This window comes from Boleophthalmus pectinirostris, unplaced genomic scaffold, assembly GCF_026225935.1.
Source record: "Boleophthalmus pectinirostris isolate CB_2022bp ecotype Guang Dong unplaced genomic scaffold, ASM2622593v1 HiC_scaffold_1, whole genome shotgun sequence".
NCBI classification, from domain to species: Eukaryota; Metazoa; Chordata; class Actinopteri; order Gobiiformes; family Gobiidae; genus Boleophthalmus; species Boleophthalmus pectinirostris.
In genome coordinates, this window is record NW_026570970.1 from 32,945,262 (window position 1) to 32,960,169 (window position 14,908).

The 14,908-nt window shown below is 42.1% G+C and overlaps 1 protein-coding gene across 4 annotated transcripts in view; it reads right to left on the reverse strand.

Moving 5' to 3' along the window:
- fhip1b (FHF complex subunit HOOK interacting protein 1B) overlaps positions 1-14,908 on the reverse strand; it is a 52,839-nt gene that overhangs the window by 25,325 nt on the left and 12,606 nt on the right. For all 4 annotated transcript variants that reach the window (XR_008631542.1, XM_055148520.1, XM_055148527.1 and 1 more), the window contains exons 6-12: positions 9,144-9,389; positions 8,534-8,701; positions 7,348-7,427; positions 6,854-7,023; positions 3,936-5,171; positions 997-1,175; positions 696-855 (exon numbers count right to left, since the gene is read on the reverse strand). Coding sequence is in view for 3 of the 4 variants with exons in the window: in XM_055148520.1 (XP_055004495.1) it covers positions 696-855; positions 997-1,175; positions 3,936-5,171; positions 6,854-7,023; positions 7,348-7,427; positions 8,534-8,701; positions 9,144-9,389 (2,239 nt within the window). In the remaining variant the exon portion in view is untranslated. The remainder of the gene's footprint in view (positions 1-695; positions 856-996; positions 1,176-3,935; positions 5,172-6,853; positions 7,024-7,347; positions 7,428-8,533; positions 8,702-9,143; positions 9,390-14,908) is intronic.

The window sequence follows — 14,908 nt, forward strand, 5'->3', positions numbered from 1 at the left end:
TAGTTTGTTTGAAGTTATATTTTGTCTCGTATATACACAGTAAGTTGCACGTGAAATTGTAAATGCAAACTGACTGTTCATGCGCTGCTTTTCTTTCTTGGAATTCTGTCATTGTTTAAAAGGGTTTGGCATTATAAGTACTTTATATTTCAGCCTTAACCCTTTTGGTCATGATCCATGGGGTTGTAGTCTATGTTTTGTTGTGTTTTGTTTTGTAGTGCTACAAAATGACTGAATAAAACTACTACTACAAATAATACTGTTCTTAATTATAGATATAGATAGATAGACGTAGATATACATACAAGTCACAAGCTAATACACATTAACTGACAGTTTTTCAGTTAGTCTAGTCACTGTCACCTTTTTGTTAAAAATTAAACACCTAAACAAGACCATGGTCAGCCGTATTGATCACAGTTTAATACAAATGTGCTTTTTTAAATCTGTAGATTTTTTCTTAAACCTTCAATTTTTTCTTAAATTCTCAGACAATATTAAAACTTTTTTGGCTGTGTTTGCTAGTGTTGGAACCATTCTGCCATACACGTAAATGTAGAACACCCCCCGGCATGATGTCTCTGCAATGTATCAATAGCACCAATTTCCCAATGTCAGTATTCTGCTCAGACTATTAAAACCGTCTCCTCTCTGTGTCCTGAGGGGGTGCAGGAGTGTAGCGGTGCATTTCGTACCCAGAGAGTCAGATCTGCGGAGCGGAGGCACAGAGGACAGGTCGCTCCAGTCCACTCGGCCTCTGAACACCAGGTACTGCTGCGCCTTCCTCAGCATCACAGGGAAGTCCTCATGAGACGCAGCAAACGCCTCAATGCGATTCTTCACAGAACCCAACACCTGAAGCAAACACAAGGGGGAGACAGAGGGGAAGAGAAAGAGAGAGATGGATTCGATTCAGAGATTTATTGTCATTATCATAGAAAAACAACAAAATTAAGTTTCGAGCATCAGACACTGCACAGTTTACAATAGTGCTACCTGTATGAGAGACTTGACACTCGGCTGGAAGACCATGTTTGTGTTGAGGAGGAAGGAGCGGAGCAGAGGTTGAGGGTACGACGCCAGCTGAGCCACGATGCCCGTGAGCAAGATGTTCACGTACAGAGAGTTCTGCAGCATGTTCTCCAGCTTTGAGAAGAGCACCACCATGAACGGACCTGCAGGAGGAGACAGAGGGAAAGAACCGAGCTCTCAGTGAAGAAGATAAAGGTCTTCTGAGAACGGAAAACTGAGTCTTTCATTTGCGTTGCCAGTTTCAATGCCAAATCCAGTTGGCGTACACCTAAAAGGACTCTCCTGATCTGAATGGTCACTACCTAAACCCCGACACCTGCAGCCATCATGAATCGGTGCTAGTGCAGCCTCTGCAGCTCAGGGAAGGGAATTCTGGAGGTTCTGAGCTTTCACATATAAATACTGCTGTGTCCTTGGGCAAGACACTTCACCTACCTTGCCCCAGTTTCTGTGGACACTGATGCATGAATGTGTGTGTGTGTATGGATTCCTTGATGTAAAGCACTTTGTTTTGAGTGTCTTTTTTTTTTTTTTTAAACAATTTATCTAGATCAGATGAACAATGACTAGGGATGTAACAATAACCGAAATATCATGATATCGTATCATCAAAGTTCTCACAATAATATCGTGGACCATCACAATATATCGAATTACAAGACTCTTCGCTTAAATTAAGAGTTATGGTGCAGCAACGGCAAAAAAAAAAAAAAAAAAAAGACAGATGGAACTACATAGACCATGATCCTTTGCTCCATTTCAGTGCAGACTACAAGAAGAAATATCAGTTCTAAGCACTTTTAAGTCTTAGTTCTTTGGGTTAATAATTGTCAAGGCATTTTAAGAGAAAAAGTAACATATTCACAGTTTTGTTCGCGCCCACAAAATATTGCAACAAATATTGTACAGTGAGGTTCATACCGTGATGATAAAAAAAAATTTGAGAAAATGAATGTTTTTGTTTAAATATTGAAACTTTCTGCATCAATTTTGAGAGTAGTGACCATTTTTAAATATCTGAACATTAGTGAGCAAGATTTATTAGTAGAGATGTAATGGTATCCAAGTCTCTCGGTGCAATATTATTACGATATGCATCTCACAGTAAAATATTTATTGCGATATTTTGGAAAAGCTGATATAACTGCAGATAAGATGCTTTTTTGCTTTTAAAATACCTTGACAAGATTTTTGTGTGAATTATTACCGTCATAATCCCAAGAATTCAAGTAAAAATCATATTTCTTCATGTTGTCTGCACTGAAATGAATCATGGGATATGTAGTTCCCAATGTTTATAAGCTGTTGCTACTTTAAAACAATGAATTTAAGCAAAGGAACTTGTGATTTGCTATATTGTGACAGCCCACGGTATTATTGTAAGACTTTTGACAATACAATATCACGATATTTCGGTTATTGTTACATCTTTATTTATTAGCATTATTACTTTTAGGGTGTTTTCACACCGACAGTATTTGGTGCGCACCAAACGGTCCATTCGAACCAAAAGTGGTTAGTTCGGTTCGTTTGCGTTGGTGTGAAAGCGTCAATCGGACTCGGACCCGAACCAAATCAAGCGACCGAGACCTCAAAAAAGAGGTGGTCTCGGTTCGCTTGAATCCGCACCAAATGACCAACTTTGGTGCGGTTCCTCTGGTGTGAACGCGAACCCGGGTCCAAACCATAGACAGTATGGACAAACGGACTATTCGAAATGCATCATGGGAGAAACGCGTCTCCTCTGCCTGAAATGACGCGCTGTACGACTCCAGCGCAGTAACAGATTGTTGTCCAGACGCAGACGCGATTCATTTTCGAATCATTTTACCAACAATGGCCATTACTGAGAACGTAATACACGAAGATCAGAGCAAGTATCAGTGTGCGAACGTGTGGCTCCAGAGTGAGTCAAAATTGGGGGTGCGTACCCCTGTTCGGGACCTACACGCACAGAGACGACCCGGTGTTCCCCGTGATCACACAGCAACCAACATTTGTTATTTTAGGCTTTAATTAACCAAATAATTTCATGGCAATAGGCAATCGCCCATTCAATTGATACAACTTAAAAAAAGTCCCTGCTTTTAGCCTAGTGTGAGAAATACAGTCGGACTAGATCCAAACCAGAGTCCTGAACCAGCGGGGGCAGCTCCAGTTCAGGCCGGGCTCAGAGGAGCTGGAGCGGGGAGCCTCGACCTGAGGAAGCGCTTTCCCCGGGAAGAACCAAATGCGCAGAGGACGGACGCTCAGAAAAACATAACAAACCAAACTGGACTCACGCTTCTGTCCGGATGCTGCACCACCTCGGAACCAGCCGCGGTTCTTGAGCGCGGAGAACCGGAGCAGCGCGCCGGACCTGTAGTCCACAGCGCATTCTTGCTTTTCCCGCACGGAAACAGCGCGCACAGACGACTGAACGTACCCGCTCAGACCCAGTCATTGCGCACTGGTCTTGCTCGCCACCGTTTGGAACCAGCACATGGAGGATGAGCCTCCGGACCATCTGACCAACGCGCTTGTAACAGAAGACCAAGGACCAGACCCCAGCCCCGTCCTGAGGAGCTGCGCGCTACTTTGAGCGCTGTTGGCTGCTGCTGTTACCCGAGCTCTGGGCTGATGCGGTGAGTTTGTACAAAGTTCTACATGTTGCTGTTTTATGAGTTCATGGTGATAATTTGAGATGAGGACGGCCCGTGGTATTAACAGGAACATCGGTGTTGATAACTGGAGTATCGCTGTTTTACCGGGGAAACAGAGACACGTGAATCGAACCAGTTTTGGTTCGTTTGCCGGTGTGAAAACGGACCACACTGGAGTGTATTTGCTACATAATAACAATTTTATTGCTTGGTGCGGACCAAATAATCGAACTAGCGGTGTGAAAACGACCTAGTTTTTACCTGTGTATGGCTGAGCTGCAGGCTGGTTCATAGGTCTCGCAGGACTGCACAGAGCCATCGCAGCGCTTTCTCCTCTCCCCTCCTCTCCTCCCGTCATCCCCGTCTCGTCCTCCAGGGGGTGCTGCTGCTGCGTCTGCCTCTCCTCTTTATTCGGTTCTTCTTGTTGACACACTTCCCTCACCCTCTCCTTCACTCTATCCTCCAGCTCCCTCAGCTCCTGCGTGAACGCCTCGATGCTGATCCCCTGCCCGTTCGATTCCATGGGAGACTTTGAATCTTCCGGCGCCTGCTCCAGTAACTCGTCTATCAAACTTTCAACGGACTGGTTACTGTCTTCCAGCTCCTGCGTTACGATCGAACTACTGCTTGTCCCTTCGCTTAAATCGTTACTAAAAATATTACAACTCTGCGGCGTGCATTTCAAAACGGACCCATTCTGATTGGCGTTTTCGTCCAGGTATTGCTGCTCATCCAAGTCTCTTTTCACCTTTTTAACTTCTAAATCTCTATCTTGGCTGTCGTTTTGCGCCGCCGTGCCGTTGAGCAAGGGTTTGTAGGTTACGGTAATGGTGGTAGACTGGTTATGGGAAGCAGGAGATGTGTGCGAAGTTGTTAAATTTGTCGTTGAAGTCGCAGAAGATGGTACCAAAGGGGGGACGGGTTTTGGTAAAAGTTCTTCGCGCTGCAGGCTACGTTTTTTCGATCTCGGTGTTAAGCTTATGCAGTTATTTTTCCCGATCGTAACGTCCCATTCGCCGCTGTCTCGTTCCGAACTACTCCACTCGGATCTGGCAGCCGCTACGATCGCCGGCCTTTGATTCGGAGGCGTATTAGAACTACTATTACCTTGCACGGAAAAGTGCTCAGGAAACATGGTCATCGATGGATTGGAAGTGGGCGGGGGAGGCGGCAAGGGGGCAGAGTTAGGGGAGGGGTTTTCGCCGTCGTAAGGGGCGGACCAGTTTCGACAAGCCCAGGAGCAGAATTCCACGCTTTTCCGGGCATCTTTGAGGTACTCCAGGTATCCACAGTCCCATTCCAGGCATTCGGTGAGGTTCTGTTGGGGGTTTGGGGTGCCCTCGGGGGAGAGTGGGTGTTCCGTGGCGGGTGGAGTGGATTGGGTGGCGCCGGGGGAGGGGGCGGTCCCGGCGCTCTGTTGTCTCATGAAAAAGGAGAGGCGGGACGGCGTGCTGGGGCGGTGAGGGGCCGGCGATTCGGTGGAGGGGCTGGAGAGCGCTGTGACGGAAGAACAGGAAACTTAATAATGCCACACTGTGGAACATTCTCTACAAAGTAACTGATTATTTACAGCTAACGTCATGAACATTCCCGGTTAGGGCTGAACGAAATTTTATTGTGATTTTTCTGGTAGATATTGCGATTTCGATTTCATACATGATTTTTTTCAAATTAAGTTTCAGTGCACAGGAACATCTGTAAACATCACAGAAACTTAAATCATACCAGAGTCCTGCACCGAGTCGGGTACCTGTCGGTGCTCGGAGTGACTACTACTGTCAAAAATACGTCATCACTTCACTGGCATTATTTATTGAGCAGACGAAACATTGAACGAGATGCTGAACTTTTGCGTCGCATATGGACTGAACCAGGACTAAACCAGGACTAAACCAGGACTAAACCAGGACTAAACCAGGACTGAACCAGGTGTGATCCCAGGACTAAACCAGGAGGACTAAAGCAGGACTGAACCAGGACTAAAACAGGACTAAAACAGGACTAAACGATGACTAAAACAGGTCTAAGCCAGGACTAAACCAGGACTGAAACAGGAAGACTAAACCAGGACTAAACCAGGACTAACCCAGGTCTAACCCAGGTCTAACCCAGGACTAAGCCAGGACTAAGCTAGGACTAAGCTAGGACTAAACCAGATCTAAAACAGGACTAAACCACGTCTAAGCCAGGACTAAGCCAGGACTGAACCAGGGCTACTGAACCAGGACTAAACCAGGTTTTAAACCAGGTCTAAACCAGGTCTTCACTTAATTCAAAATTCAAATCATTAACGTTTGATATTAAAATGATCATCACTATTATTACTATTACTAATCTAGACAATATAAACCAGAACCACAGAAACAAAACTTAAAACCGCATGACTAATTTGCATAAATGTTAAGAGCTGAAAAAAAAGCTTCTCGCTCCTTGTGCACTGATGTCGGACTAAAGGACACGACTCAGTGCAATATTGGTGTTCTTTCAGTGACAGAGGGATGCTGATGATGAATACAAGTGTGAAATAGTCGACGAAACAAAACCTTGGTCAGTTCGGAGCACTGCAAAAAAACATGCTCCCAAAATCGTGTTGTCTGAGATTGCGATTTTCGATTTCCAAAACAATAGATCGTTCAGGTCTGGAGGCACTTCTCTGTTTGAAAATGTTCCTCAACGTATACTTTATCTGGGCTTTAATATAACACCACCTGACCATTAAGAACTGACTTGAACTGAGTTGGAATGACAACAGGTGAGATTATTAGAGCTGTTAAACACGTCTCGTGCCTTGGAATTTGCTGTTTAACTGTCAAACTGCAGATTTGTTGACCTGGTTTATGGTTCATCTCTTTCGAACTACCGGGTGAATCCACGTGAAACAAAAACTCACTCACAGTTCAATGTCTTCTGTGTCATCTTAGATAAACAAAAGTGAAATTATCCTTTCGCAATAGCTCATAAAAGTGGTGCCATTATTCAGATCAGCTGATAGGACGTTTAGCCTTACAAATAATGTTTGTGGAGCCAATCCCAAACAAATATGATAAGGTTCGAAAAGGTTCAAAGTGTACGGATCAGAAGTCTGGATATTTAAAAAAAAGAAATGAAATGAGGACATAATCAAATTGTAGAACATGAACACAGTCTATTGTAGCCCGTACAGTTGAAGTTATTCTGACCTTTTCCCCAGAAAGCAGTGTCATCCTCCCGGTCCGTAGAGGGCGCTGTGCTCTGTCGGCAGCACTCGGGGATCAGGGAAAGGAACTTGTTGGCAGATTTCCCGTAGAGGTCGGTCTCTCTGATGGCTCTGCGCTGGCTCAGCATCACATGAGTGCAGGGCAGCAGATACCTGAGGGAGGCAAAGAAAACATGGCAAAAATGTAGCTCCAAGTTTATACAGGTGTCAATAAATCTATTCTAATCTAATATTAAGGATTGACTTGGCAGGAGACATCAGAAGTTAATCCTGAATTGCGTAAATTAGAAAACTTTTGCGAAGCATAAAAGATTCACATAAATAGTTTATATTTTGCTATTTTCTCATCTATGTTATAATATTTCCTTCCTCATCACAAATAGACCTGGAGGTGTGTTTTGTTTCATTTAAACACAAACCCTGCATATTTAGGTTCTTCTGTCAAACTGAAAACACAAAATAATATTTCAGGCCTACCTGAGAACGAGCTGCAGCATCACGTCTTCACAATGGAGAGACAGAAGAGTCCTGAACAGGCTCAGAGACACCATGCAGAGCTGGAACACAACAGCATAAAATAGTTTATTTTAAGAGCATTATCAAAACTGTTGAAAATAACATATGATCCTGCCTCTTTTTGCAAGCTGTAACTAGGGCAATATAGTCTATAGTCGTTTAGTCTTAGTGGTGTATTCGGCAAACTGTTTTATTTAGGTCATAAGAATTTATATAAGGCAGCAGCAGCAGAAAGGAGAAGTCAGTGAACAAATGAGTTGGCTCAAGAAAAAAAAGCAGATTTAGCTCATGCTTGTACTTCTTTCTGCATTAAGTTGTTTTTGCTTGAATTCCCTTGTAGGTGCAGTCTTGTGACTTATGACTTTTCTCTGTTGTGTTATGAATGGTATGTTGTCAATATACTTGGGTTCAACATTTTTTTAAGTATCACGTGTCTGGGGTCACGACCCCTATAAATGATCACACCTGCTGCTCACTCAATCAGCCCTGATGAAGACTAAGTAGTGGAAACGCGTTGGCGTGACTATTAATAAATAAACCACAAATCAGAGTGCCTCTGCCGTCCTTTTTCTACTCCACAAGGACTTGCATTTAGTTGACCAAGAATCTGTTTATTCGACAACAACCTCAGCTACACCTGATATACATTATTTTATTTTGTAAAAATGTGGATATCCATAGTTTTGGTCTTTTATAAGCCAGTGACTTCATATTATTTTCCAATCACTTCATCACTCTGGGCCTACACACCGCCCACATAATACACTTTGTCTAAATTTCTTCAGGACAAGACACAATGATGATTAGCTGTATGCTAATAACTAATGTTTGACTTTAAGCGTTTGAATGATTATTTTCAGTACCAAATCATTTAACGTTCAAAATAATTATTGCACAATTTCATTATACTGTAATCATCTGCTCTTTATTGTGTATTTAAAACTCCAGTGACAATGAAATTAGTGACTCCTCTGCTCAATAAAGTTCTATCCTATGTTTTGTGTTTGTGAAATATGTTCTGTTGTTGTTTGGGATCAGTCCAAGCGTCTTAAATAATAATTGTATATAAACTGCTTTTATCTTCAGACATTTCAAACACTATAATTTCAACATAGTGACATCCCTGGTTGACAGATATAATACAGACCCTGGAGTTGCTGCTGATGCGTGTGAGAAGAGTGTCTAAGATGGTGTCGTTGTCATGGCGATGGAGGAGGATGAACCGGAGGAAGGTCCTGAGGAGAGAGGTCTCCGACACAGAGCGCAGAAACAGGTCCAGGTATGCTGTGCTCGCAATCATCTCATCCACAGAGGACTGGGGGGAGAGGGACAAACAGAAGAGCGAAATGTGTAAGAGAAAAGGGGAGAGGTCGAGAGGCAAGTTACACCCAGTAAAAATCTAAACTTAAAAATGTAACTACAGTTCTATGAATCCTGGACGACTGCCAGAGTGTGATACTGAAAGCACTGAATAATTCCCTGCGTGCATGTCAGCAGGGATGAAATAGAACTGCAGGACCAGCGGTTCTTGATTGCTTTATACATTATTAATTCATTATTATACAATATGATAATCGCATATTCCACAAGGGCAGTAGTGATTAGCACTGCAGAAAATATGACGTACAGACCAATAAATTTACCCAAACATGTGTGAGTGAAACTAAACACAACTCCAAGTATATTTTAGATGAGGTAAAGGTATTTCTAACACAATTTAGCATAATATAGGACCTTAACTGAGAACAAGTGTATACCTTATGGAGTGCGGGGCCCATCACTGGCACCAGGAAGCCATTGTGGAGGTAGTCGAGGAGCTGAGTTCGGACCAGAGGGTGAGAGACTTGGACCACAGCGTTACAAAATTCCAGAGAATTCATGAAGAGAACCAAAGAAGACACGCCCATCCAGTCCTCCCTCCTCAGTGCGTGCCAGTCGTCCCCACGAACGTCAATCTTTCTGGGCAAAGACGAGTAGAGCGCACTGAGACCTGTGGCCAGCACCTGGACGGAGAAGAGAGGAGCAAGATGTTACAGTATTGAATCAATATTTAGGCTCTGCTCTGTCTGAAGCTCAAACAATGATCTGTACAGAAATAGGTGACTTAGGCTACGTTCAGACTGCAGCCTGAAAGTGACCCAAATCAGATTTTTTGGCCCCTGTGACCTGTATCTGATCTTTTAATGACAGTCTGAACGACACAGATCCAATTTTTTCAAATGCGACCCAGGACACTTGGATATGTGCTCCTGAAACCGATACATATCTGATCTTTTGACATGCGACTTCAGTCTGAACGGCCAAAGCGCATTCATTCGACCTACACGTTATCAACAAGCCACAAACATCACTATTCTGTGCTGAAGTAGGCGGAAATTGTTAATGAACTCCGTGTCACTGAAGTGAAGCACATCACCACTCACGGCTCCGTCTCCACATCCACACGTTTCTTTCAACGGACTTTGCTGCCACAGCCTCACAAAACACCACGGCCAAAAACCTCATCCTTCTCCTTCTCAATCTCCTCCTTAAAACTAATAAGTTGTACATGTTCTGGCTCCGGTACGAGAGAAACTTTAAAATCTCCAGGTGCTCAATGCTCACGTCCATGTTTGGACAAGTTCCGTAAACACAGAGACGCTCGCTGCGGTTGACGTCATCGTGTCTCCAGTGCACATGCGGGACACTTTTGGGCCGTTTAATGTTCACACTGGAGTCACATACAAGACACATTTAATTGGAAATGTGAACGACTTCGCAAAAACATCGGATTTCACAAAAAAATCCGAATTGAGCGTTAAGCCCTGCAGTCTGAACGTAGCCTTAGTTGGACTATGATGATTTGTGCTCTTAAGTCTCTCGCACTAAACTGCAATAACAAGTTAGTCAACAGTTTTTCAGTAATGAATTCCTGTATTGTTCAGTTGTTGTTTAAATCCATTTTGTTTCATTCACACATATTTAACACATGATTACTGCATATTTAAGACACAAAACATTCTGTACCGCCTTGTGATATCATATGGTAAGACAGGAAGTGCTCGAATCCATACACCTTCACTTGAATCACTGAGATAATTCCAGCTCTGCAATTATCGATCTTTAGAGATGTAGACAGACTAATCAATCATGTGTGAATGAAACAAAACAAAACACAGCTCCGGGTTTGTTTTTGATGAGGTAACAATATTCTAACAAGGCTGAAAGCTCACAAGAGTCAGTGCTGCATAAGACCTTTAATGGAGAGTCTACAGTAAATCCTCTGCCAGTAAAAGCATGGTTTAGAGCAGAGTTGAAATGAAATAAATAAAATTGCATAAGATAAAAAACTTGGTAACAATGCGCTTCCAACATGACTCTGCATCTCAAAGTTGGTCTAAGCTGTTCAGAATTGTACAAACCGAAATTCACTGAGCCTGGCCCTTGACAGTGATGTGAGAAAAGGCAAAACAAAGGCAAAATACGTAAATAATAACCAAGGGAAGACAGTGATTAGCGGTTCGATGCAAATGTACAAGTGGATGACATAACAAGAAATAAGAACATTTCTAGTTTTGTCAGTGTGCTGTTAACAACCCACTCACACACATCACTCTGAAGAAGTAAGAAATATGAACTGATCGAGCACAGGGAAATCTACGTCTCTCTACTACCTCCTAGTGTATGCTCAAGGGTATCACACCAACAAATTAAACCTCTATTTCACAAATGTACATTATTATACTAGGGGCTGGTACCTAACTATCTAAATATGCATCAAGAACATATGTGTAAAGCAAATCTGAACAATTCCAAAGAGGGTAGTGCATTAGAGACGTGTACAAGTGAGCTGTCGCAGGAGGAGCAGTTGCAATCCCCAGTGGTTATCTGCCTCCTGATTATGCAGATGTTGACAGCACAGGAACTTTACGCAGCACTTACAACTATGATGGATACATGACAACTGGATCCAGGACAAGTGACTTTAAGTTTGTCTTGTCTTACAATGACAACACGCTGCCTGCAGATCAGACACTGAGGAAAAGCCCCACTGTCTTTGGAGATTGTGATCACTCGCCTGAGGTAGTTTCCCCTTTATGTTTTATCTTAAATGTGATTACTACTTTTCCTATTTGTGGAGTTCATACGTAGTCACGCTTATAGAACTATGCTATATTACTTATTTTTTATATTGTTCTTATTTCATAGTTCTATACTCATACAGAACTTTATGGAGATACCACTGAACATAATTTCTTCATCCTAGGTTATGAAGTTTCAGATCTGTAACACTGTAATATCAATGCTGCAGAGTAATTAAAAAGAATCACAATCAAAAAAAAAAGAAAAAAGAAAAAGAAATGACCAAGTGACAGACCCTGTACTGGAAATGTGACACAGTGCACCTTTAAAGGTTCTAGAATCTAGACTATGCAAAATTAACTCATGTCATGACACGTCTCACATCACAAGGTGGAACAAGTGTTTTCTGTCTGGGAGAAGAACACAACCTAAATATGCAACGACACAAAACACAAATCCAGGTACGTTTTTGATGACAGAAACAACCTTATAATATAGATTAAAAAATTGTAAAAAGCTGATCATGAATTAGAAATGACTAGATCTCACAGCCACACCAAAGTTAGTAAAGAAACTAGTCAACTAAAAACCAAGAAATTATGAGCAACACTGAGTTGATCAACTTTATCATCTCCAAAAAAAAAATACTTTTGTAATTTTAAAGGTGGGAAATAGAATAGGGCTGAATGATTTGGAAAGAAGTATCACATTTTCTGACAGCATTGCCATCGGATTTTTCTGTTTTAGTACTGTATTTTCTGCACTATAGGGTGCTCTGTCATTAAATGGTCTATTTTCAAACTTTTTTCACAAATAAACCGCACCGGACTATAAGGCGCATTAAACAAAACACAACAGTTGGATGGGTCAGTGGGACTTTGTTTGTGGCGTTCACAGTGACTCTGGGCTTTGTTCAGTTGTGGCGTGTAGGGAGGGTGCTGTCTGGGACCGCTGGATTGTCAGCGTGTTCGCAGTGACTCAGTTGTTCAGTCGTGTCTAAGAAGTGACACATTGCACTCGCTTTTTCGGTTCGTTCCTCCGTGCCGTTCCTCGTCCGCGTGGAGTTATGAGTGTCTGTGGTGTTTTTCGCTGCGCGGTCTCTGTCTGCTCCGTGCGTGTTTGCGTGCGCTGTTGATGGTGCGGCTTTGTATTTTACCGAAGTCGTGCTGGGACACCAGAGTGGATTCGTGTATAAGGCGCTCTGGATTGCGGGGCACGCAGTCATTTTTTGATGGGGTTGGAGGCTTAAGAGCGCGTCCTATAGTGCGGAAAATACGGTAATAGGATTCTGTCCAAAGTTCACATTTTAAACACATCTAGAAGAAATTATAAAAAGAAATATGAACTGACAAATTGATACAAGATTCAGATTTCAGAGCATGTTTGTACAGAAGTAAACTATCAAGGTTATCAGTTTTTATGCAGAATAAGACAGGAGATTTTGTTGTTTGTGACGGAAAATATGGTACTAAAAATTGCAGTCTTTGTGATTTGCTAATTGCGTCCGTTCAAATTTGTATTCATTTGCGATTCATCTTGCAGCCTTAGTTGGGAAGTTTGTAACCTTCAACAAAACGCAATATTATAATTCTAACGATGGGAAATACAAGATCCTGTTGGCTGTGTAGTTCAGATAAGACTGGTGTTAATGTGGTTTTGCATGATGATTCACAGATACAGACAAACTGCAGCCTGTGGGAGGGTTATGCAATGAAGACAGCATTAGCTTAAGAGCATATGCATTTGGCTAGGTCTGAGTAAGGGCACCTGAAACAACTGCTCTGCATGCAGTGGTGTTATACAGTTATATCAAACTGTTTTTGCATGTTCAGATTATCAGTTCAGGTGCCATATAAACAAATACAAGGCAAATGATGGTTGAACTGAACAAAGGATCCCATACTGTATTATGACTTTGAATGAGACAAGGTTTTGTGCCACAAGAATGAGTGTGTATACCGTATCTTCCAGGCTATAGGGCGCGTTCTTAAGCCTCCAAGCCCATCAAAAAATGACTGCGCGCCTAGCAATCCAGAGTGCCCTATACACGAATCCACTCGGGTGTCCCAGCACGACTTCACGCAAACACGTACGGGGCAGACAGCGAAAAACACCTGCAGCCAATGGCGAAAAAGTGAGTGCAATGTGCCACTTCTAGACACAACTGAACATCTGAGTCACTGTGAACACGCCGACAATCCAGCGGTCCCAGACAACACCCTCCCTACACGCCACAACTGAACAAAGCCCAGAGTCACTGTGAACGCGCCAAACAAAGTCCCACTGACCCATCTGACTGTTGTGTGTCATTTAAAGTCCAGTTTATTTGTGAAAAAAGTTCAAAAATAGACCATTCTATGACAGTGTGCCTTATAATCTAGAACGCATAATAGTGCAGAAAATTCTTACATGTACTTGAGTATCCTGTTTATGTGTATGTTCATGTAAACACAGTATCCTGACTTAAGAATCCTGGATGAGACAGTGTCCTGGTTTGTGTTTTTTTTGAAAGTATCCAGGATACTGTGACATGTAGACGCAGTATCCTTATTTCTCAACACCGGTGCTTTACTGAGCATGGGCGAACTAAAGTACCAGATATGATAGAAGCAGTTACTTTCTCAAAATGCCTCAAACTTCTACCAGGACATTTTTAAAGTAATATTTAAGGAATTTTACAAGTAATATTTTAAAACCAGGCTCACTTCTGTGTCTGTCTATGCTGCTCTTGAACTAAACTGATGCTGTGAGACTCATTTGTATTGTTCAACTGTAAAAAAAAAAAAAAAAACCTTTTACTGAAGCTGTGACAAAACTCCACAGTCTTATATTCTTACTTGAATGTCTATGTTAGAAATCTGTTAAAAAGCTTTAAGTTGCTACATGTTTAGCTCCTTGTCGTATGTGCCATAGTTACCATAGCAACCACTCTAAATATTCAGGATACTCAGATGGCGCATGTATACAGGGACATCAGTATTCTGGTTTCTCTGAGTGCATTTAAAGGCCACATCCAGAATACTGTCTCATAACAGGGATACTTGCGGATGTGCGCATGTGATTCACTGATGTTGTTTATCTCATGTGCACAGTGTCATCACAGGTAAAATTGTGTTATAAATCTAAGCAACAGGGTTAGCAGTTTTTATACAGAAAAAGACAGATTTGTATCCATCCATTCAAATAGCAATTTAGATTTGATTTTGATTCATCTTGCAGCCCTACTATGCCCTATCACATAATCTCCTCTATTAATGGGGAATACTGCTAATGTCTACTTGCTCCTCACTGGTGGGCATGGGACCATATTGAAATTTAGTGTCAAGATTTTCATGGGCAAAATAATTAGTGATAATATCATGATAATCATGATATGAATAATTGTCATTTTAATATTATGATTAGATTCCATAGAACATCATGGATAAGTAGCTTTTTTGTACACATTATGGAGATGATA